Source organism: Littorina saxatilis, linkage group LG9 (genome assembly GCF_037325665.1).
Source record: "Littorina saxatilis isolate snail1 linkage group LG9, US_GU_Lsax_2.0, whole genome shotgun sequence".
Taxonomy (NCBI): domain Eukaryota; kingdom Metazoa; phylum Mollusca; class Gastropoda; order Littorinimorpha; family Littorinidae; genus Littorina; species Littorina saxatilis.
Genome location: NC_090253.1, coordinates 17,950,884 through 17,976,698, shown reverse-complemented (window position 1 = coordinate 17,976,698; position 25,815 = coordinate 17,950,884). Strand labels below are relative to the sequence as shown.

Genomic DNA, 25,815 nt, shown 5'->3' with positions numbered 1-25,815 from the left:
CCAACGTGTTGCTGGCTTGCCTGGGAATGTTGGTCCAGGCCTGCCGGACGGCCCGATCAGCGACAGTTGTGGGCCTTGGGACCACCCTGTTGAGCTGTGTCTGGAGCAAGTTCCAAAATTGCTCAATAGGGTTCTTGTCAGGAAATAACGCTGGCCAAGGCATCACCTGGATGCCTGAGCGGTGCAGGAGATCCTGAGTGGCCCTGGCGGTGTGGGGGCGCGCGTTGTCGTGCTGGAAAACCCAGTTTCCATGGGCTTGAAAAAAGGGCAGCACATGAGGGTGCAGCACCTGGTCCATATAGTGCTGCGCTGTTACGCCGTTACCGGGTCCAGGACCCAGGCCTTGGAAGATGACGGGACCTAGCACCTGGTTGTGGCCGATGGCGCCCCACAACATGAGGCTGGGCCCACCCCAGGCGTTGTTCTCCACGACACAGTTGTCAGCATAGCGGTAACCACTTCTTCTCCATACCCGAACACGCCCGTCGGCATGGTCAATTCAGAAACGGCTTTCATCGCTGAAAAGCACGTTCTGCCAGCGAACATTGTTCCAATTGAGGTGGCCTTGCGCCCAATGCAGGCGTGCCTGTCTATGGCGCACGGTGAGGACGGGTCCCCTGGCTGGACCGCAGTTCCTCAGCCCCCTGAAGCGCAGTCGCCGGCTGGCCGTTTGCCTAGAAATGGGTGCCTGGTGTGTCTCTATAACAGTTCTGGCTGTTTCTGCAGCTGTTCTGAAGGGATGTGCAACATGGCTGCGGAAAATGTGCCGATCTTGCCTTGGCGTCGTCACTCGGGGTCTGCTGCTTCGCTCGGCATCAGCAGTAGAGCCAGTTATCACAAACCGCTGCAGGAGACGATAAATGGTGGATATGTGACATTGGAAAGTCGCAGCCACGGCTTCCGGCGTGTCCCCAGCCTCCAGACGTCCAATGGCTTTCTCGCATTCAACAGAAGTGAGTCTTGGCATGGTGATAGCGTCGAATGATGGACTGATGAAACCTGTAACTTTGTGCCATTTTTATCCTCTAGTGACAGTGAACACCACTCACTGATCAGCTTTTGTGCTTTTCTTGCACGTGCAGCTGAACTGCACAAGAAAAATGTCTCAGCTAACTCGGGCTTTACGTGGATTGCAAGTGCGCTGATGCGGTAAAATTCCCAATACACCTTCCTCAGACATCGGTCTTGATATACTGGCTGCCCAAAATAACGCAACTTTTGTTAATCCAGAAAAAAATTATTTGTAAAATAAATGATATTGTTCGCGTTTCTTTTGGACGTCAGTATAAAAACAACAACATAATACATGTATGAATGTTAAAAACCACAACAACAGTAGTAAGTAACAATTTACTACAGCAACAACACCAACACAGATGTCTTATCCACAAAGAGTTCGTTACAGTCATCATATCTACAGACAGTGTACTATAATACAGGCCTAGACCTGTGGATCAACTGACTACCTATACAGTGGTACCTGAGATATGTATCGAGGCCCCTCTGAAGAGAGGACACCTCCCAATAAAGAACAGCTTCAATTGTCCCTTTGTCTACGCATGACCTTGATCAAGATATACATTTTACAAACGGCCACCTACAATGTAGGGACACTTTTGGCTGGTTCCAAGGGTCTCCAGAGTTTCATCCGAAGTCCCACTGTACTTGAAAATACAAATTTAAGCTACATCTTATTTTGCACAGCACATAACAAGCAACACAGTTAATATCGCACCTTCAAGACTCATATTACCTATTTGGATCGAGCTGGTTCAAATGTTACTCAGCCCATCTTTAAATGAAAATAAATTGACCTTCATTCAAATAGAATACTGCTAGGACACTTATCATCTCAAATTATACTAATATGAGAGCCACACTTTACACTCAAAACAATAATATATCCTTATGGTTTAATATATCAACAGATCACTCATGTCTCAGTGCTTAATGCTCCAAATTCTGTCAGAGATGCGCTGTGATTTGGTCTGAATTTTCCCTTCTCCTAAGTTTATGCTGTTTATGAAGGTCGTCGTGGTATGGCTTTCATGTAAATACCAGTCTTGGTTTTCATGACAACAGACTCAAACTTCTCCACCTCGTGGTTTGGGTCAAGTTCAAGAGTGTACCTGAAAAAAATGACACAAAATTCCAGAAACATGATCCATGGCCTGAAAATTATAGTTCTAATATCATTCTGAGAAATTAATTACATTTCGTCAATCAGGTACGCAATTAATGCAGAGTATCAAGTACATCACATTCTGGCAAATCTTAAAAACTTTTTTTTGCATGTCATTCTCATTTCTGACATATTGATTTGCCATTACACGGGCACTAGCTCACACAAATACATTAATGCTCAGACAGGCAAAGACACACGCACACACACACGCACGCATGCACACAGACACACACACACGCATGCACACATGCACGCACACACATACACACACACACACATACACACACACACACATACATACACACACAACGGTGCACACACGCTTACCTGTGCAACATCTTTGCCATTGCCAACTTGACCTCATGCATGGCAAAAGTCTGACCGATGCAGTTTCTGCAAGAACCATGCATACAAGCAAAATGAGCAATCAGGTAAACCACAAGTCAACAACAACAAATACAAATAAAACAAGAGGTGAAGCCATCAAGGCTCACGTAAGAAATCGACAAACAGTAACACACACACACACACACACACACACACACAGAAAGAGCATAGGTGAAACTGTGCAAGAAAGCGAGACACTAGATCTAGATCTGTCTGTCTGCATGTAGCCTACTTACAGGGACACGACTGCCAACTAGTCTCGGCCCGCTCAAAATAATAATGACCGAGACTTTCAGTACTTCCTTTGCGTGACGTCTAACCCTCTTACGTCATAATGTGACGTCAATGTAATGTGACGTCTTCAAATGTTAGAGTTTCTACCACAGACATACACACACACGCACGCACGCACACACGCACGCACAGACAGACAAAGTTACGATCGCATAGGCTACACTTACGTGAGCCAAAAAAGCAAAAACAAACAAGGGCAACCCACCAAACAACACCCCTTTCAACCTATAATTTCAACTTGAGGACAAAAATCGACACGTTTTATTTTGGGCTAACCCTGCAAATGTCTGATTATAGTACAGTGGTACCTGTGATGAAAGGACACCCTTAGGACCAGCTAAAAGTGTCCCTACATTGCAGGTGGCCTGTCATGACAGGTATATTTTGGTAGAGATGATGGACAAAGGGACCCCAGAATGTGTCCTTTTAAGGGAGGTGTCCTCTCATCAGAGGGGTCCCACATCGCGGGTACCACTGTTACTGAAGATGTAACACTGTGATGCAAAATAACTAAGGTCACACAACAGTCTGAAATTTCACAGCAGTCCAAAAGCCCTCATGATATTCTCAAATCAGAATCTATACATATAAACCTGACAAGCAAAATATTATTATGACTGTGACAGGCCTTTGGATGTTCCTTGCAAGTTGTACATGTCACTAAAAACATGTCGCGTAAGGCAAAAATACAACATTTAGTCAAGCTCGGTCGAACTCACAGAATGAAACTAAACACACTGCATTTTTTCCGCAAGACCGTATACTCGCAGCATCATCTGTCCACCGCTTGTTCTGAGCGTGTATTTCATCCAAACATATCATATCTATATGTACCGCCCTGATATGGCCCTTCGTGGTCGGCTGGGCGTTAAGCAAACAAACAAACAAAATATCTATATGTTTTTGGAATCAGGAACCGACAAGGAATACGATGAAATTGTTTTTAAATCGATTTCGGAAATTTAATTTTAATCATCATTTTTATATTTTTAATTTTCAACGCTTGTTTTTAATCCGTATATAACATAATTATATGTTTTTGGAATCAGCAAATAATGACAAATAACATTTTTAGATTTTTAATGACCAAAATTATCAATTCATTTTTAAGCCTCTAAGCTGAAATGCAATACCAAAGTCCAGCCTTCGTCGAAGATTGCTTGGCCAAAATTTTAATCAATTTTATTAAAAAATGAGGGTTGACAGTGCCGGCTCAACTTTTACAAAAAGCCGGATATATGACATCATCAAAGACATTATCAAAAAAATGAAGAAAACGTCTGGGGATATCATGCCCAGGAACTCTCATGTAAAATTTCATAAAGATCGGTCCAGTAGTTTACTCTGAATCGCTCTACACACACACACACACACATGCACACACACACACACATACACATACACCACGACCCTCGTTTCGATTCCCCCTCTATATTTTAAAACATTTAGTCAAAACTTGACTAAATGTAAAAAGTGTGGCTTCAATATCAAACAACCAAAAGATTAATCCCTATTTCAAATCTTTTTGATTGTGAGAACTAACCTGGGACCAGCAGAGAAGGGGATGAAGGCGTAAGGGCTGCGAGCGTTGCAGTTCTCCTCGCTAAACCTCTGTGGTCGATACTCCTGAAACAGACAGAAGTCCTCCGTGGATGTTACATTCTCACTGTGCAGTCACACAAATACACCAACAGACTTTCGGTTAACTGGCCAGATGTATTCATTGCCATGGTAAAACCGAAGAGGAAAAATACAAGTTGCTTCCCTTATATATACACATTATCATAAAGTGTTAGTGCTTTGACAGTAATGCAATATATGTCGTAACTAATAGTGCTCTGCTAGTTACGCAATAATTTAACAGTGGATTTTACCAGAATTCCTGTCTGAAGAGCAATAACAATTTCATGGTACCGATGACACAGGCAAATTTTCAGACAGTGTTTTCATGCCCTACATGCATTGATGTCAATGCAATTGCACTCTTCATTCTTCTTGTCTGTTCCCGAGTTTTCACTCCCAGGGTCACCAGTGTCACCTTATGAAGAGAGTTTTGCGTGCCACACCATTTTTCACCCTGACACATGGACAGCAATAAGAAACCGTCTTTGAGCATGCAATTGCTTGATATCTTAATGTTTCCAAGTCTCTATAGGCTTTTGCTGGAAACTCAGGATCTTGAATGTGCGCAACAGTCTTCAGGTGCGTGCATAATGCACATGAGAATGATACGACTCTGCAACTCAAGTGTCAGAAAATAGAGACCGTAAACTAAACACGTACCAGACTGTCCTCCCATATGACAGGGTTGTGGTGGATGTTGTAGATGACAATGTTAATGACAGTTCCAGCGGGTGCAATGCAGCCGTCAATCTCTGTGTCCTGAGTCAGTTCTCGCTGGATGAAGGGGACGGGTGTGTGAAGACGCATTGCTTCCTTGATGCACATGGTCAGGTATGGCATCTTCGAGAAATCATCCCTGTTGATTGAAAAACATGAATAGGAACAAGAGACTGCAAGTTAAAGGCACAGTGCAGCTCACAGCCTTCGTTTTGCGTTTTTGTTGCAGCTGAGTGCATTTACAGTTCAAAAATCCACCTAGGGTAGTAAAACAAACCCAAAACTACCCAACGACGACATCTGTGAAGCTCGACAGTTTCTTGTTCACGCGAGTGCATAAATTAACCCAGTTATTACGTTGGTGTTTGGTGGGAGTTCGATTCAACCGAGTGATTCCGGCCTCCATTTTGTTTTACACAAACTCATGATGACGTCTGACATAGTTTGCTTTAGTGACGTGTTTTTTTGTGCATGATGTGGTGATCTACCTGATCTAAATTTAGATCCAAAAATAGGCCAAGACCTGAGCCGGGTCCGAGTACGAAATTAATTCGTAAAAAAGTCGCAGTTTATTTTATTTTTATTTACGAGAATTTATATTGCGCACATATCTCACCACACGAGGCGACTCAAGGCGCATGTTACCTATTAATTGTAAGTTCTTGACTCTTTGGGTGCAAGTCAATGAAACTTGGTAGTTCTTCTAACAGATAGCTGCCTGATGTATGACTAAAAGCCCCAGGGGCTCCGTGCACCTGGATTTGACAAGTTCAGTACCTTTAACACTTTCGCGACGGGACACTGATAAATCAGTACCAGCGCTGACACGCCCATGGACGGGAAGCGCATTTTTCAGTACCAGCCATAGCGGGTACACGACTCGTGATTGCTTCCCGGTTTTTGAAGCTTGCAAATAAATTGAGTTGTTTCCCTTGATACACTTGGCGTCCCCTTCTGCCATTTGCAAATCCGCCTGATTTGTGTGCGTTTTTGAGGAAAAAAAATGAATCAAAGGCGAGCCTTGTCTCGGGAGGAGATTCTCCGGATGTTGGACATAGAGGATCCCGTAGAGCATGATTCAGACGTATCGTTTTCGCCTCACGAAAGCGATACAAGCAGTGAAAGTGAGGAAGAAACAGTCCCGTTGTTGCTAGTACGAGTCGGCAAACTACACGTGGTTGGCGGTGATACTGCTAGACGAACATGTATCTCGGAATCGTGCAGGAGCTATGGGGGCGTGGCAGCACTGATAACAATGGATGGCTGGAGCCTTCAAATCCTTTTGGAATTGTTCATAGGTGTACAGTTGGTACTTTGTTGTGAAAATGTGACTTATATTCAATATGGATTACCTAGACATCATTTGGTGAGTCATTAGATCTACAGTTTTGTTTCATTTGAGTCAGGATGCTGTGAGTGAATGCGTGATTTGCTTGTTTTTTTCTTTGTACTGTCTCCTTATTTCTGTGTACGACGGGCGCTGTGGCGGGGTGGTAAGACGTCGGCCTCTTAATCGGAAGGTCGAGGGTTCGAATCCCGGCCGCGGCCGCCTGGTGGGTTAAGTGTGGAGATTTTTCCGATCTCCCAGGTCAACTTATGTGCAGACCTGCTAGTGGCTTATCCCCCTTCGTGTGTACACGCAAGCACAAGACCAAGTGCGCACGGAAAAGATCCTGTAATCCATGTCAGAGTTCGGTGGGTTATAGAAACACAAAAATACCCAGCATGCTTCCTCCGAAATCGGCGTATGGCTGCCTTAATGGTGGGGTAAAAACGGTCATACACGTAAAATTCCACTCGTGCAAAAACACGAGTGTACGTGGGAGTTTCAGCCCACGAACGCAGAAGAAGAAGAAGATTTCTGTGTACAATGTTAACAATATTTCAGCTAATTCATAGGTTTTACACCTTGTTTGGTTATAACATTATTTATAATACTTTCTGTTAAAAAATAACTTTTAAAAAAAGCAGTAGAAAATAAAACACACACAAAAAAACGTTAAAAAACACAAATTATCCCCCTTTCACCCCCCTTTGCTAAAACAAATCGCGTGACAAACTTATAAATAGCACGACTGAACTGGGCATCCATTTTTGAATTAGTACACAAAATTTGGTGGTGATTGGACTTAATTCAAGCTTGCTAGACAGATTTCTTTACAGTTACTGATTTTTGGGAAGTTTCTTGGTGGCAAGCTTGGGCAGGCAGGACGTAAACGCCGTGGCAGTGCTAGTCACAATAGTGTTAAAGGAACAAAATAACAATGAAAATGTACATGGTCAGGTATGGCATCTTGGTGAAATCTTCCCTGTTGTTTGAAAAACATGAATAGGAACAAGAGACTGCAGGTTAAAGGAACAAGAACAAAATAACAATGAAAATGTACATCAATCAATCAATCAATCAATCAATGAGGCTTATATCGCGCATATTCCGTGGGTACAGGTCTAGGCGCTCTGCAGTGATGCCGTGTGAGATGAAATTTTATACGGCCAGTAATTGCAGCCATTTCGGCGCATATTTACCTTTCACGGCCTATTATTCCAAGTCACACGGGTATAGGTAGACAATTATTAACTGTGCCTAAGCAATTTTTGCCAGGAAAGACCCTTTTGTCAATCGTGGGATCTTTAACGTGCACACCCAATGTAGTGTACACGGGGGGGGGGGGAGTTCGGACACCGAAGAGAGTCTGCACACAAATTTGACATGGTCTGCAGGTATGGCATCTTGGTGAAATCTTCCCTGTTGTTTGAAAAACATGAATAGGAACAAGAGACTGCAGGTTAAAGGAACAAGAACAAGATAACAATGAACATGTACTCACCAGAAACAGAAAATAAACAACAACAAAAAGGTTCATTTAGCAATTAGCATTTTCATTGTTTAATTGTCCATGTTTCTTGTGAGTACATTTACGTTGTTTAATTGTCCATGTTTCTTGTGAGTATATTTTCGTTGTTTAATTGTCCATGTTTCTGGTGAGTACACTTTCATTGTTTAATTGTCCATGTTTCTTGTGAGTACATTTTCATTGTTTATAATTGTCCATGTTTCTTGTGAGTACATTTTCATTGTTTAATTGTCCATGTTTCTTGTGAGTACATTTTCATTGTTTAATTGTCCATGTTAACCTTCTTGTGAGTACATTTTCATTGTTTATAATTGTCCATGTTTCTTGTGAGTACATTTTCATTGTTTAATTGTCCATGTTTCTTGTGAGTACATTTTCATTGTTTAATTGTCCATGTTTCTTGTGAGTACATTTTCGTTGTTTAATTGTCCATGTTTCTTGTGAGTACATTTTCGTTGTTTAATTGTCCATGTTTCTTGTGAGTACATTTTCATTGTTTAATTGTCCATGTTTCTTGTGAGTACATTTTCATTGTTTAATTGTCCATGTTTCTTGTGAGTACATTTTCGTTGTTTAATTGTCCATGTTTCTTGTGAGTACATTTTCATTGTTTAATTGTCCATGTTTCTTGTGAGTACATTTACGTTGTTATCTTTGTTATTGAAAAACATGAACAACAGGTGATTGTTTATTCATACGATGTGATTGTGATGTGAATTCTGGATGCCAGTGTTTCATACGATACATTCAGTCTTGAAGAGGCTGTTCTGTGTGAATTTTATGTTGTAGCTATTGAAAGCTACCGTTTTTGTGGAGGAAGGGTATTTCCAATCAGTTCAAAACATCACAGCAATAATAAATAGACGATTTTTGGAAATAACTCCCGGTTGTGGAATAGTTACATTTTCTTGCAAAATGCAGACCAAAAATGGAGGGGCCAATCACTAACGAGGAGTGTGCCGGAAACATGTTGAGATTAATGCATGTGTTTCCGGCACACCCGTCGCTAGAGATTGGACCCTGCATTGTTTGTCTGCAAATTTGCAATAAAAGGTAGGTCACACTCCCACAACCCATACAAACCTGACAGAGTTATTTTTGCAATTCTTCTTTTACACAGCAATGGAACATTATTTGTAGGGTCACCGCCATGCTGTGCATGTGTCGGTATATTGTACGTAATTTAAAGCACATATTTACTCACCACAAGAGGTCGTCTGTCTTTCTACCCTTCAACAGTCCATCAACCTCTCTCTGACACTCGGACTGGAACTCGGAATGTTCTGCCAGTGAGTACATCACCCACGAGATGGCGCTAGCAGTGGTGTCATGACCTGCACGGGCAAACCATATGACGGAACTACAATAAAGAGGAAAAATATATGAGTTCTTGCAGTACAGTCGACAGGCACACACCTCCTGCCACCCCCTCCCCTCCTCCCCGTACAGAAGTATTCATCTTCTTCTTCTTCTTCGTTCATGGGCTTAGACTCCCATGTTCATTTATGTTTTTAGCACGAGTGGATTTGTACGTGTATGACCGTTTTTACCCCGCCATTCAGGCAGCATACGCCGATTTCGGGGGAGGCATGCTGTGTATTTTCGTGTTTCTATAACCCACTGAACTCTGACATGGATTACAGGATCTTTTCCGTGCGCACTTGGTCTTGTGCTTGCGTGTACACACGAAGGGGGTTAAGTCACTAGCAGGTCTGCACATAAGTTGACCTGGGAGATCGGAAAAATATCCACTCTTAACCCACCAGGCGGCAGCGACCGGGATTCAAACTCACGACCTCTCGATTAGGAGGCCGACGTCTTAATTACCACCACGCCACTGCGCTCGTCCAGAAGTATCCATATAAACCCCTCAATTGAGTGGACTTTCCATAAACCTGAAACCTGTGGTCCCTTTTCGCTTACCTCCCATTAGAGGACAACTGAACATGAAGGAACAGATACTGGTACATGCGTTCCTGCAGTGCAATGGAAAAAATACACACACCCCTCTGTAAAATGGTACCTCTATATTAAAGCCTCTCAAATGAGTGGACTTTCAATCAAAGGACACCTGTGGTCTCTTTCCTCATTAAAGGACAACTACAACATAAGGACACTTTAGCTAGAAATATAGTACATACACAGGAGATGTTTTCAAAAATATTACATCTGAATGATCATAGGTGTTGAAAAAGTCACATAAACAAACAGCAACTACAGTGGTCCCGGTACACCTTTGATGTAAGGCCCCTCGGAAGACAGGACACCTCCCATGAATACAGGCAGTCCTCCTGTGACCCCCTCTCCCTCTCTTGGATTACCTCTGACCTCCGCTGATCATCCTCTGGCCTCCACTCTTGGATTACCTTGCTCTACGGTGCCCTTCGCACATGGATTACCTGGTCCTCTGTCGCTGCCATCGTCGATGTCTTCTGCTTCCAGCTGTGCCGCTAGCGATGGGTCATCGCTGTGTTGTCGCCTTAATGACAACGGTATCCACTGCCGCCAGCTGCCGTGCCTACGCAACCGCCCAAAGAAGGCACACAGGGGGCATCGCCGCAGACCGCGACTGAGGAGTGGGGCAGTGCTTCCAGACGTACCAGATCGTAAGCCACGAACACAGGCCACACCCCCCATCTCCTCCTCCACACCTCTCCACATCGCACTCTTCAACACTCAATCAGTCTCATCAACACAACAAGCATGCAAACGCACAGACATTGTAGACTACATCACAGATAAGGACATAGACATTTTAGTTCTTACCGAGACTTGGTTGAAGGAAAACGGCGATGAAAGTGTCTGTGCCGATTTAACACCACCGAACTACTCTCTGCGATCATATCCCCGCACCACCGGCCGCGGTGGAGGAATAGCCGTCATCATCAAGAACACTCTAGCTAAACATGTCTCTTTTAACACTGTGCTGCCGTTTAAACACACCTCGTTTGAGTGTGTACAGGTGACATTGGCGCTTCATCAAAAACCCGTTCAGTTATTCTGCATCTACAGACCACCCCCCAACGCAAAGAACAAACTCACTGACACTATGTTTTTCTCAGATTTTCATAATCTGCTTGATCACTGCAACACGTTGTCTGGAACCCCTGTTTTGATTGGTGATATTAATGTTCATTTTGATGACTGTAACCACCCGTCCACTGTCAAGATGTTAGACTTGTTAGATGTTTTTCAGTACACACAGTCTGTCAGTCAACCAACACACAAGAAGAACCACATCCTTGACTGGGTTATGCATAGGCCTGATGACCATATTGTTCAGTCTGTAACTGTTTCTCATGTTTTATCTTCAGATCATTTTTGTGTTTTGTTCGATCTGATGACTAGGCCCCCCACCCCACCCCCTGTTTTCACTTCTGTCCGTTGTCTGCGTACGATGGATAAGGATAGTTTCAGGGAAGAGCTGCAGACTGCGCTGTCCCCTTCTCTTACAGCTGATCAGCTTGAAGTTGTACTCCGTGCCGCTCTAGATGTCCATGCTCCCAGTTTGCGTCGCCGTGTCCGTCCGTCCAAGTCAGCACCGTGGTATCCTGCTATTAGTGAGGAACTGCGTGATGCAAAGTGTGAGCGTAGGCGTGCCGAGCGCAAGTGCCTTCAGACGGGTCTCACTGTACATAAGCAGATTTTTAACTACACCAAGAACGTTGTAACCAAGATCGTACACTCCGCTAAGACACTTTTTCTGCAGACTCAGATTGCCACTTGTTCTTCTAGCAAGAAACTGTTTGATATTTGCAACCGCTTGACTGGCCGCACTAAGGTGTCCCCACTCCCCACTGTATTTCCTGTTAGTGAGCTGCCTGATGTTTTTAGTGATTTTTTCATCCAGAAAGTAGCTGATATTAGATCAGAACTTGACACGCTAGCTGTTAATTCTGCTGCACCCACTCATGTTGATGCTTCCCCTGCCTGTACGTTTTTAGCATTCCAGAAAGTCAGTGAGAAGGACCTTAGAGAGATTATTTTGAAATCCAAACCTACAACTTGTCCACTTGATGCATTGCCCACACCATTACTTGTTGAAAACCTTGATCTTCTGTTGCCTGTTCTCACCCAGATTGTTAATGATAGCCTGTTGTCTGGTGTTTTTCCATCATTGTTCAAAACTGCACTTGTAAAACCGCTCCTTAAGAAATCCAATCTCGATGTAAATGTCTTAAAGAACTACCGCCCTGTTTCTAACCTTTCATTTTTGTCAAAGATCATTGAGAAAGTAGTTTTAAAGCAGCTGTTAGTGTATTTGAACACTCATGATCTGATCTCGCATTCTCAGTCAGCATACCGTCCTTCTCACTGTACTGAGACTGCCCTGCTCAAGGTGACCAACGACATTCTGTCTGCTCTGGATGGTGGTGATGTGTCTGTGCTCACCCTACTGGACCTCTCGGCAGCGTTTGACACAATAGATCATGTCACACTGCTGAGCAGGCTCCAGACCTTGTATGGCATCTCTGGTCCAGCGCTGGCATGGTTTGAGTCCTACCTTACGGACAGAACTCAGGCTGTGCTTGTCGATGGCCAGAGATCAGCCCCAGCCCCCCTTGTTTTCGGTGTCCCTCAAGGCTCTGTACTTGGCCCCGTCCTCTTCATTATGTATACCAAACCCTTGTCTGCCCTCATTCAAAATCATTCCGTTTCAAACCAGTCTTTTGCTGATGATACCCAGTTGTATAAGCCTAGTTCCCCCGCTGAGACACATGCCGCCATCCAGACCATTCAGACCTGTATCTTAGATGTTAAGTCATGGATGGTAGAAAATAAGTTAAAACTAAATGATGATAAGACAGAGGCACTTCTGTGCATGAAAAAGTCCACTAAGTTCCCAAATTCTCAACCTTCGTCTGTCCAAGTAGGCAATACCGACATCTCTTTCTCTTCTTCAGCTAGAAACCTCGGCTTCACCATCTCCTCAGACATGACACTCAACAAGCACATCTCCAACATCTGTAGGTCCGCATACTTTGAACTCCGCAAGATCGCAACCATCCGCCATACTCTGTCCGTTCAAACTACAAACACTCTAGTCTGCTCTCTTGTTCTTTCTAAACTTGACTACTGTAACTCTCTTCTCTCTGGCTGTCCACTCTACCTCCTGCACAAACTACAGAAAGTTCAAAATTCTGCAGCACGACTGATCCTCAAAGCACGAAAAAAAGATCATGTCACACCACTTCGCCGCACACTCCACTGGTTACCCATCCAAGCCCGCATTGAATACAAACTGTCCACTCTCTGCTTTCACTTCTTCTCTGCCTCGTCTCCTGCTTATTTCTCTGAACTTCTCACTGTATACACTCCTGCTAGACAACTCCGCTCCTCTTCTGATAGCCGCACCCTAGTCATCCCACACACAAAATCAAAAGCATATGGACAACGCACTTTTGCATTTTGCGCATCTACTCAATGGAACTCTCTCCCCTCTCACATTCGCCACTCTCAGTCAGTACAGTCATTCAAGCGAGCACTCAAAACTCACCTCTTCCTGAAACACAACTCCTAAAGTCGCAACATTTTGCCATCCTGTTCTGTAACGGTTCCATCTCTATTCAGCTTGTTATTTTTGTCTTTTGTTTTAAATTATTATAAATATAATTTTTTATTGCAGTAGTCCTTTAATTTTAACCCTTAGCTGTAGGCTAGATATGCACAAGTCATGTCGGTGCCACATAATGCTGACACACATGTTCCTGTGCATAGTTTATGGATAACGTGTAGTTGGGAAGTTAAGAGTAGAAATAATTAGTATTTAGTGTAGGAGGAGGGTTGGGGGTGGGTAGGGAGGGGGTGGGTATGGTTTACTTTGAGCAGGTCGGTTTCAGTTTTAATAAACAATTTTAGAGAATTGTGTATTTTATATTTGAGTCTTTCGTGTTTTAGACATTGATGCATTTAATAGTTTTAACGAGTTGCCTTTTGTTTTATCATTCTGGTGTTTATCTAGATGTGTTGTGTATTTTATAAGAAGTTTTTAAAAGTTCGAAGTTATTTTAGCATATAGGTTTTTTTATGGTCTTAATAGTTAAACATGTATTACGTTATTATTAAGATTCATGTTTTGTTAGCACTAAGCAGTTGTTTTAATCAGTCTGGTTTTCTCTTGTTTTCATTTTATGAACATTTTAAATGTTAGACTAGCTTATTGTTTTGTACAGAATAATAACTGTGTGAATGGTGCTATACTGAATGAAAGAGTGTGACATGAAGTTCTTGTACATCATTGTAAAGAGTGTGAATGACGTTTTAGTTTAGATGTCAAGCGCTTAGAGCAAGCCTTTTTAACGAAAGTTTTTGATTTAGCGCTATATAAATGTTCTTATTATTATTATTATTATTATGAAAGGACACAATTCTGTTGTCCCTTTCTCTGTTATCTTGGCCAATATATATATCTACCTGTCATGAGAGGCCATCTGCAAGGTAGGGACACTTTTGGTCCCAATAGTGTCCCCTTAACACAGGTGCCACTGTACCCAAACAGTAACTGCAATTCAAAGTGAAAGCTAAATGTATTATTAAAACAGAATTTTTTTTTACCTTCAAACAGAAATGTGTCAACCTCGGCTCTGATCTCGTCAGATCTCAGCCCCTCCCCATTCTCATCTTTGGCCGTCAGGAGAATGTCCAGAAAATCCAGACACCGGCGCTTGCGACCCTGTTCCTCTGGATTTATTTGCTCTCCATTTTGCTGTCACACAGAGATATATACTATATTCATACTGTTATCACTGTCACTGTGCTCTGTATAATCTCCAGTCATGTCAATTACTACAACAAAGGAACTACTGTTTGATCTTTGAACCATGCATGTCTTAACTGAGAGTAATTGCCAGTTTTCTCGGTGACATGCTTTAAAAAAGGTTAATTACAGTAAGGAAATTTCATATTATGATATAGTGCTGAGATTTTCCTCATGGGAAATGGAAGTCCGGGTCGCTTTCTCTCTGGGGAAAGCGAGCTGCCAAGACAGTGTGCCGCTTTCTATTTCTTTCTTTTATTTCAATGTGTGGGTCAGTTCATGTTTGCCAAGCACTGAAACGTTTGCTGTGATCTTTACCATTTGCATGCGTGCACACAGGGGTGTTCCAACATCAAGAAGATGTCCAAAGTTGACTCTGGAAAATAAAGGACAAGTATTTGCAGGCTAAATTTACCAGAGCTTCTCTGCGTTTCTGGATCACTTCCTCCGCAACATCGTGCACTATTTGGCAGTTCTTCCGAAACTTGCGCCCTGTTGGCGTCAGGAAATATACCCAATCTGTGTGGAACCATGGCTGACTGTGAAAAAGAAAACAACAATTAATGTTTGTATGTCTTGTTCTTTTTCAGTGGATATTTTCAATCAATCAATCAATCAATGACGCTTATATCGCGCATATTCCGTGGGTACAGTTCTAGGCGCTCTGCAGTGATGCCGTGTGAGATGAAATTTTATACGGCCAGTAGATTGCAGCCATTTCGGCGCATATTTACCTTTCACGGCCTATTATTCCAAGTCACACGGGTATAGGTAGACAATTATTAACTGTGCCTAAGCAATTTTGCCAGGAAAGACCCTTTTGTCAATCGTGGGATCTTTAACGTGCACACCCAATGTAGTGTACACGGGGGAGGGTTCGGACACCGAAGAGAGTCTGCACACAAAGTTGACTCTGAAATAAATTTCCGCCGAACCTGGGATCGAACTCACGCTGACAGCGGCCAACTGAATACAAATCCAGCGCGCTACCAACTGAGCTATATCCCCGCCCTTTATTTTATGACTGAAGAAAGCAAAGCAGATCGAGTCCGATCAATCCAAACTGGAGGTACATTTGAACAGGAATAATTGTTTTCATACACAGGACCAAAGTTCTAAGGCTGCCACTGCAGAAATCACTTAACTTCTGGTGGGACCCAGAAACAATTTGAAGTTTACATTCGAAATTGTACAATATGAGCACGTTTATAAATTGTTCATTTTTACATTTCTGGGAAAGCTGAGAATTTATGGAAAAGTGGGGGAGTCCGGCATAGAGCAGCAGCAATTTGAACAGCTGACCAATTCTTACTTCCCAGCTTTTATATATCCCTGACCCCCATTCCCTTCAAGTTGTTGTTGTTGTTGTTGTTGTTGTTGTTGTTGTTGTTGTTGTTGTTGTTGTTGTTGTTGTTGTTGTTGTTGTTGTACGTTATCAACCTCAGTCAGTCAAACTTGGTACATGTACTCACAAGAATCGTTTTACAGTCATCTCGGACAGGGCAAAGACAGCCTTTACATATGGGTGCTGGTCCCTGAAACAAGACAGTATATATATTTAAAGCAAGTAGAAGTTGCATGCAGCAATAACATCAAACTTGAGAGAAATTGCTGATCTACTTTTGAAGGCATCATAAAAATGTCATTGAACACACACACACACACACACACAACACACACACACACACACACACACACACACACACACACACACACACACACACACACCACACACACACACAAATGATGTAATATAAAATGAAAGTTAACAAATAGAGGCATCAGAAGACCTTGTTACCTTGATGGGCTAAAGCTGAATTAGTGGTTGTTTTATGTTCTCCCACTCAAAAGTCAATTTATGTATCATTACACATGAACACAGGTCTTCAACTATGTCTGGTTAATTTACCCAAGTTCCCTTCTTCTGAATCAGAAACTGCTATGAATACTTGTAGGTTCATTTTTTTGCTGTCCCAATTTAAAGGTCCTTGTCTACATTTTTATACCGAAATCGCCATTTGACCATTAAAATGCAGAGTCTATTATCTACAATTATCAACAATACACCCCCTTTCGATCAGGAAAGACGAAGCCAGTGTAGCCGTTTGAAAATTCATTGTAGTATTCCAGCGTAGTACCCATAGTAGGATATCCTTATTTGGAAAATGCCAAGCGCAAAACTCCTCTCAAATCCCGTGCATTTCGTGCGTTTAAAAAAAAGCGTGGACAGCGCTCCAGTGTCAAACTGTTGCTGCACTTGTTTGGGCGTGGCTATAAGCATAGTGACATGAATTTGATTGGTCAGTATTTTTAGGCAAAGCACATGTTCTCAGCAAACAGAAAACAAAATATTGGAAGCGTGAGTCACGCTACCTCAAAATAAAATCTTTTTTTACATATACTGTTCAAAAAAAGAAACGCATAGTTGCTACTTGCCAAATTTGTTTTATTTTTCGAAACAATTAACAGAAAATCCAATATTTAGATTATTTGTTTGAAATTTGGTATGGACACAGTTGAATGCACACACAGTTCATTTGCATCTTCAAATCAATCAGTCAATCAATACGATTGGGTGCCGAGGCTGTCAAGTCAGTAGGGGGTGTGACTGCCTTGAGCAGCAACAACTGCCCGGCACCTTCTGGGCATGGACTGGATCAGATGCCGGATATCTTGCTGTGGGATGGTGTCCCACTCCTCCTGAAGTGCCTGCAATAGATCGCGGTGATTTGCCGGCGCTTCTTCTCGCCTGCGCACACGTCTGTCCAATTCATCCCAGAGGTGTTCTATCGGGTTCATGTCTGGCGACATGGATGGCCAGGGAAGCACCTGGACATGGTGGTCGGTGAGGAACTGGGTGGTGAGTCGTGCTGTGTGCGGGCGAGCGTTGTCCTGCTGGAATATGGCATCCTGGTCAGCCAGAAGAGGAAGGGCGTGTGGGCGCAGAATTTCCTCCACGTATCGCTGGGCAGTTATGCGCCCTTGGACGTGCACCAGGGTGCTCCTTCCAGCGGTATTGATCGCCCCCCACACCATGACGCCTCCACCACCATGAACGGGTGCCTCATCCACACAGTTGGGCGCGTAACGTTCGTTTACTCTCCGGTAGACCCTCCTCCGACCATCATGTCGCTGGAGCAGGAAGTAGGACTCGTCGCTGAACCACACGTGTCTCCAGTGATTCCGGACGGTCCAGCGAAGGTGCTGGTTGCCCCACTGCACTCGGTTCTGGCGATGGCGGCGGGTGAGGACAGCTCCTCTGTGAGGTCTGCGAGCTTTCAAACCAGCTTCATGCAGGCGGTTCCGCACGGTCTGGTCTGATAATCGGTGTGGCCCGGGGAGAGCCTGGACAGAAGATGAGGCCGACAGGAAACGATTCCGGAGGTGGCGGAGCCGTATGAAGCGGTCGTGAGCAGCAGTTGTCGCCCTTGGTCTTCCCGCTCGTGGCAAGTCAGCAACGGAGCCAGTGGCTTGAAACCTGACCCACAGTCTACTGATGGTGCTCTGGGACACGTGGAAGTGCCTGGCGATTGCACTTTGACTTTGGCCTGCTTGTAAACGACCCAATGCAATTTGGCGGTCTTCTCTGCTCAATCGGGCCATCTTTCGTCGCTGAATTGTCGTCTGATTTCTTTGTGGCGAACAATCCGCTTTTATGGGTTTTGGAAGACATGGTGAGAGCTCAATATTCCCCGAGTTTCACGAGATTACACTGAAGCATGACGAGTGGTCATGCCAAATGAGCAATTTTGACATTGTAGCCACTGATAACGCATGCGTCACGTGCAGAGCTCACTTGTGGCAATGGACGAAAGGTCGACGACCAGATAAACATTTTCTGCAGTTTGGTGGATATCCTTGTAGCCATATAACTAAATTAACCAAATATTACAAGCTATGCGTTTCTTTTTTTGAACAGTATATATTTTTTTCTATAACTTTTTTCCCCATGGTTCATTCATCATCTGACATAACTTTTTAGCGAAATCTAACCATAAGATTATTGAAAACAAGAGGCGAAGCCTTCAAGGCTCACGTAAGAAATCGACAAACAGTAACACAAACTCAATCACTCCGTCACACATACACACACACAGTACATACACACACACACACACACACACACAGAAAGAGCATAGGTAAAACTGTGCAAGAAAGCGAGACACTAGATCTAGATCTGTCTGTCTGCATGTAGCCTACTTACATGGACACGACTGCCAAATAGTCTCGGCCCGCTCAAAATAACAATCACCGAGACTTTCAGTAATTCCATCGCGTGACGTCTAACCCTCGTACGTCATAATGTGACGTCAATGTAATATGACGTCTTCAAATGTTAAAGTTTCTACCACAGACATACACACATACGCACGCACAGACAGACAAAAGTTAGCATCGCATGGCTACACTTCGTGAGCCAAAAAGCAAAAATGTAGACGACCACCTTTGAGGGTGCACATCAATCGTCTTAAATCAGGGGTCTTAAAAGGGAGGTTCCACTGTGCCGTTACAGGCACCTGTTTGTTAACAGCTATGTGCCGTTACAGGCACCCGTTTGTTAACAGCTATGTGCCGTTACAGGCACCTGTTTGTTAACAGCTATGTGCCGTTACAGGCACCTGTTTGTTAACAGCTATGTGCCGTTACAGGCGCCTGTTTGTTAACAGCTATGTGCCGTTACAGGTACCGTTACAGGCACCTGTTTGTTAACAGCAGACCTGTTTACCCCTAAAACATTGCATGTGTATTTTCTGGGAGCAAAATGAGGCAAATGTGTAGTTTTGTAATTGAATGTGTAGAATTTCTCGTCGACCTATCACAACAACAAGAACAATGATTTCCGCGAAGACAAGGCATGGGTAGTCCTGATGATATTTGGGCAGAAAGACTTGGTTCGGCGCATTGCTCGTCTTTTTCTTTTTGGTCGGTGGCCTTTCGGAGTCATTTTCTTCACAGTTCTCATCTTCACTTTCGTGTGCTCTGCGTTCAGCCATTGTGTTGAAACGCCCGCATGGTTTGGCAGTAACGCTTTCAGTTGTGCCCGGCATTTGCTTGGAGAAGCCTATTCGGCATTAACAAGCTACAACGCAACGCCCGTGGGCGCTTTACGCGCTGCACGCAGCAAACGACTGCTGGCCGAAAACATGGATTGGAAAATGGATCGGTCAAGGGAGATGAAGAAAATTACGGATTGTGATATGCGTAGCCGAAACAATACCGTTTGCGTGCAGGGACGGGGCGGTGTGGGAGCACAACGGGACAAGGAACAGGAAAAAGACGAAAAAGAAAAAAAAAAACAATTTTTTTTAAAAAATACCGTTTGCGTAGAAAACGACAGACTTGCGTAGTTGCGTAGTATATTATTCAAATTCGTAGTTTACTACGCTCAATGTGTAGTGTAAACAGGTCTGTAACAGCTATGTACCGTTACAGGCACCTGTTTGTTAACAGCTATGTGCCGTTACAGGCACCTGTTTGTTAACAGCTATGTGCCGTTACAGGCACCTGTTTGTTAACAGCTATGTGCCGTTACAGGCACCTGTTTGTTAACAGCTATGTGCCGTTACAGGCACCTGTTTGTTAACAGCTATGTGCCGTTACAGGCACCTGTTTGTTAACAGCTATGTGCCGTTACAGGCACCTGTTTGTTAACAGCTATGTACCGTTACAGGCACCTGTTTGTTAACAGCTATGTACCGTTACAGGCACCTGTTTGTTAACAGCTATGTACCGTTACAGGCACCTGTTTGTTAACAGCTATGTGCCGTTACAGGCACCCGTTTGTTAACAGCTACACTCACCCTAATCTCTGACAGTCAGTATCGTAGGAGAAGGCACACTTCAGAATGATATCCAGGGTGAGCTTGCTGATCATGTTGAATACCTCAAAATATTGGTCCCGCTGATGGTAGCTTGCAAATTTTTCCTGCAATAAGAGTTATCATCGTTATAAATACAGTCAATCAAACATTATCAACTGAACTGAAACTGAAACATTCAGAAGAAAAATGAGTGGAAATATTGCTGAATGAAACCACTTGCACGCATGCACGCACGCGCACACACACATGTAACACACAAAACATACACAGATTTGCAGACAGACTGCCCCCTCCCCCCCACCCCACACACACAAGTATATTATAAAAAAAAAGATGTGCACATATTGGTATTGGTACCTAACCGTCCTGTGAGGTTATACCCTCATGGAAATTCTCACTAGGGAAAGCGAGCTGCCAAACAGTACAGATGTACTCAACTCTTTTTTTCTGCATATGTGTATTCATGTTTTCAAGCCGAGACTTTTGCGGTGAACTTGACAAATTTATCGTGTGGATGCGTGCACACCATAGTGTTCGGACACAGAGGAATATCAGCACAAAGTTGACTCTGGAAAATAAATCCCTTGCTATACATGGAGGTTGAACCCGCACCAATAGCGACAACAGCTAGGTTTCAAACAAGTGCACTACTGTCTGAGCTATCAACCTGCCCACATTTCAAAGCCCCTTGTAGCTGAACGGTATTTGTGATTTTCTTAGCCAAAATCATGCAGGCCACTAAAATGTAAAGGTTTACACCACTGCTTTGCTCAGGAAAGCTTCCTCTCCTCATAGAGGCCTTGCTATGCAGGCACCCTTGTAGTAGATTCCAGCCATGCATGAGAAAGCACCCAACTGAGCCGGACCCAAGAGCTCAGTGAGATTGGTTGACACAGTTCACTTTCAACCAATCTGACTCAGCACCTCAGGTCCCAAACAGGTGGGCAATTGTTCATGCATACCGCCCCAGGTCTTACCAACATAATGTCTGCAGCTTTGTTCTTAATGATGAGGTAGGGTTTCAGGATGTCAAAGTGGAACGCTGGCGTCAGCAGGCGGCGATTGCGTGCCCACTTCTGTCCCTTGCTCAGCAACAGGCCGTCGCCGATCCACGGCTCCATGAGATGGTAAATCTGGTGTGCTTTTGGCTCTGTGAATCGGATAGGAACAAAGGCATTTTAAGGTATTCGCACATCTTTAAATCACACAAAAGCCCTTGATCGAATACAACCTCAACATTCCCTAAAATACATTTTTCAGTACAAGTTTAGCATTAATAGGTAACATGCGCCTTGAGTCGCCTTGTGTGGTGAGATATGTGCGCGATATAAATCCTCGTAAATAAATAAAATTAAATAAATAAATAAATTTAAACAAAATTGAGTAGGATATGAACAAACACTAATGCTTGAACTAGCACAACACCCCCCCCCCCCCCCCTAAAATGCACTTCTCATGTTTCATGCTTACAATGGTCCTGGTAATGTAAGTATGTACCTCAAATTAGAGGACACTTCCTGCAGCCCCACTAGCTGTCTATTAACTCAATCAATCAATCAATATGAGGCTTATATCGCCCGTATTCCGTGGGTACAGTTCTAAGCGCAGGGATTTTTTTTTAATTTTTTAATTTTATGCAATTTATATCGCGCACATATTCAAGGCGCAGGGATTTATTTATGCCGTGTGAGATGGAATTTTTTTACACAATACATCACGCATTCACATCGGCCAGCAGATCGCAGCCATTTTGGCGCATATCCTACTTTTCACGGCCTATTATTCCAAGTCACACGGGTATTTTGGTGGACATTTTTATCTATGCCTATACAATTTTGCCAGAAAAGACCCTTTTGTCAATCGTGGGATCTTTAACGTGCACACCCCAATGTAGTGTACACGAAGGGACCTCGATTTTTCGTCTCATCCGAAAGACTAGCACTTGAACCCACCACCAAGGTTAGGAAAGGGGGGAGAAAATTGCTAACGCCCTGACCCAGGGTCGAACTCGCAACCTCTCGCTTCCGAGCGCAAGTGCGTTACCACTCGGCCACCCAGTAACTGAACTAAAAGAATCCCTCTCGAGAAAGCTCGAGCTGCCATTTGCAATGTAGGGACATTTGTGGCTGGTACATTTCAAAGTATTCCTTTCATCACAAATACAATTGATGAAAACGTTAACATCAATGTAGGAACACTTGCCTGAAGTTTTCAGGATAATTCTGATGGTCTCTGGATGTGACACCATAATCATTGGTAAGAAAGGTCCCATCCAAGCCGATGACACTCGCGGGAACATGGCTGTCATCTCACGTTGAAACTTCAGCCCCCTTTCATCAGGACCAGGATACTGCAACAATTAAAAAAATGTCAGGAATGTAATGTTTGGTGTGGAGGGTCGATCGGCAAAACGCCTATACTTATTTTGAATGAATCAATCAATCAATCAATATGAGGCTTATATCGCGCGTATTCCGTGGGTACAGTTCTAAGCGCAGGGATTTTTATTTTTTATTTTATTTTATTTTATGCAATTTATATCGCGCACATATTCAAGGCGCAGGGATTTATTTATGCCGTGTGAGATGGAATTTTTTTACACAATACATCACGCATTCACATCGGCCAACAGATCGCAGCCATTTCGGCGCATATCCTACTTTTCACGGCCTATTATTCCAAGTCACACGGGTATTTTGGTGGACATTTTTATCTATGCCTATACAATTTTGCCAGGAAAGACCCTTTTGTCAATCGTGGGATCTTTAACGTGCACACCCCAATGTAGTGTACACGAATCGCCAAAAACTTTGTCGCCATTTCGGCAGAACTGATAAGCTTTTTCACAGTCGTCAGATTTTAAGGTGACACCAATTTAACGACTGCATTAAATTCTATAAAAAAAAAATTACACACACACACACACACTCCACCCTTTTATGGCCCTTTGTGAAAATGTCCAGAAAAAAACCCACTTAGCAACAACCCTGATTGTTCACATGCAGCTGTGAAAATTATTTGCACAGTGTGGATGTGGTAGATGGAATACTGCCAACTGTAAAGAAACTCATGTGAGATATATTACTATCAGCTAGTACCATAGCAGAACTTTAAGTTCTAGATTTTTATCCATGGATGCTATATATATGTGCTCCGTGATTAATGCACAGTAAAATAATGAAGCTTGTCTAAACAAATGGCTGACACACATGCACACAAACATATGTACACACACAAAATGTGCACCCACACTCACACATTCACACAGCACACTGTACCTCAAGCAGATTGCCCCATATGAAATGTGGTTTGATATGAGGGAATTGCCTTAAAAAGTCACACTTTTTGCGATATGCTCTCAAGCCAATCACAAGCTTGATGAGGAGAAAGCAGACTGCTGCCACCAATCCAATGGATACCACAGTGGCTGCTACAGCTGCCATTTTGAAATGACTGCAACAGAACATATCAGACACTGTAGCATCAAGTTAATCCAAAAAAGTAAAACATTAATTATAGGCAAGCGATTCACAGAGCGCGGCGCGTTGTGCAGCACGGCGATTCACAGAGCACGGCGCGTTGTGCAGCGCAGCGATTCCCAGAGCGCGGCTATTGCTCTCACCAGCGCAGCTTTATTTTTGTACATGCATGATTATCAGCAACATTTTACACTCTTTCTATAGACACTCAAAAGCAACTTTAGGGCTGCAAGACAACAAAATTGCACTTTCTGCAGACTGAATATACGCGTTCACTTCAAATCAACCGGGAAAAAAACCCACTGAAAAAATGGCTGCTGAAGTGTTAACTGGAGTGACACCGATTAACAGTTCCGCGGCACTGTACTCGGATAATTGTTTAAAAACGTCATCCCAGTCTAAAAACTCAGCTCCTTTCCATATAGTAGAAACCATGCAATGACGTGTAGTGATATGACTGCCAAGTATTCAAGGCCGGTGTCACGAACTGAAAACTCTGCCTGAACAATCCTTCTCATTGCGGTCAACTGCGCATGCTCTAACATGGGGAGATTAATCAGGTCGTGAACAACCTAACCCTAACCCTAATCCTAACCCTAATCCTAACCCTAACCCGAACCCATGGTTCGATCGGTCAAAGGGTCGCATTTTGTAAGTCCAAGATTGGCGCATGCGCACTGATTGACCGCAATGAGAAGGATTGTTCAGCAGAGGTAGGCACGTTTTTCGGCGCAGCGATATATTGGGAATTCAGTTGAAAGAGTGAGAGAGAGAGAGAATGGAGCTCTGTTTTTCGTTTCTCAAAAAGATCAGATAGATGTAGCTGTTGTAAACTTTGTGATTGTGAAGGAAATGTATCGGCAGAATACATCGCGCGTCGTGAATCGCAGCGCTCCTCATAGCGCCGCGTGTTGTAAATCGCAACGCTGCACAACTGACGCGCCGCGCGCTGTGAATCCACTTCGTTAATTATATCAATATTCTGATGCAGCAGTTATAGCTAGAATCAAAACAATTCATACTGACGCCGCTTTATCATATAACGAATCGGAATGTCACACCTCCAACACAAGTGAAACTAGAAAAACAAAAACATCTTAAAATGTATTGTGGTTTCAACTAACTCACAGGTTATACGAACTGTCATAATATATGCACATTTCAACAACATCCAGTAAAAAGGTTGAGCAAGTAAATGCAAGACAACTTTCATGCACTGTATTAGAGACTTACAAAATGTTTATAATACGTCTTTGTCTGAATGAACACCACTAAAGAATAAATTTAAAACACACACACACACACTTCAATTTAATTGGCAATGAAATCACAGACTATTATTTTAAAAAGTATGAGTCAAGATACTATGTTCGCGTTCGATATGCGCAGGTTGTTATCAGCAAACGCCTCATGATACATGATATCAAAGTGGAACTGGAACAGATATCGAGAGTCTTAAAACACTTATGTAGTTGTACGTGCAGGATGTACTGTACCGTGTACGTGATCCTGATGCACAAAATCGTCTCTTTCGCAGGAGACAGGCAAGCAAGCCTTTGTTCGTGAAACTATTGACTTACTTCTGCAAAATCTAGTCTATTTAATTTTACAATGAAGCGTTACGTTGAAACTGTACAATCGTTACTTTTTTCTCACCCAGCTTTGTTTATCCTTGAACATGCATCCAATGTTGAGA

At 43.2% G+C, this 25,815-nt stretch overlaps 1 protein-coding gene across 1 annotated transcript; it reads right to left on the bottom strand.

Annotated features, from left to right (window-relative positions):
* Positions 1 to 454: 454 nt before the first annotated feature.
* Positions 455 to 25,812, bottom strand: LOC138975489 (cytochrome P450 4F2-like). Its single transcript, XM_070348193.1, has 13 exons — positions 25,776 to 25,812; positions 23,919 to 24,093; positions 22,843 to 22,990; positions 21,618 to 21,790; positions 20,620 to 20,744; positions 16,291 to 16,353; positions 15,234 to 15,357; positions 14,617 to 14,767; positions 9,266 to 9,395; positions 5,150 to 5,345; positions 4,410 to 4,492; positions 2,513 to 2,578; positions 455 to 2,129 (listed from the first exon to the last, which is right to left on the bottom strand). Exons 2-13 carry the CDS (start codon positions 24,081 to 24,083, stop codon positions 2,021 to 2,023), a joined length of 1,533 nt encoding a protein of 510 aa, XP_070204294.1. The 5' UTR covers positions 24,084 to 24,093; positions 25,776 to 25,812; the 3' UTR covers positions 455 to 2,020.
* Positions 25,813 to 25,815: the final 3 nt, after the last annotated feature.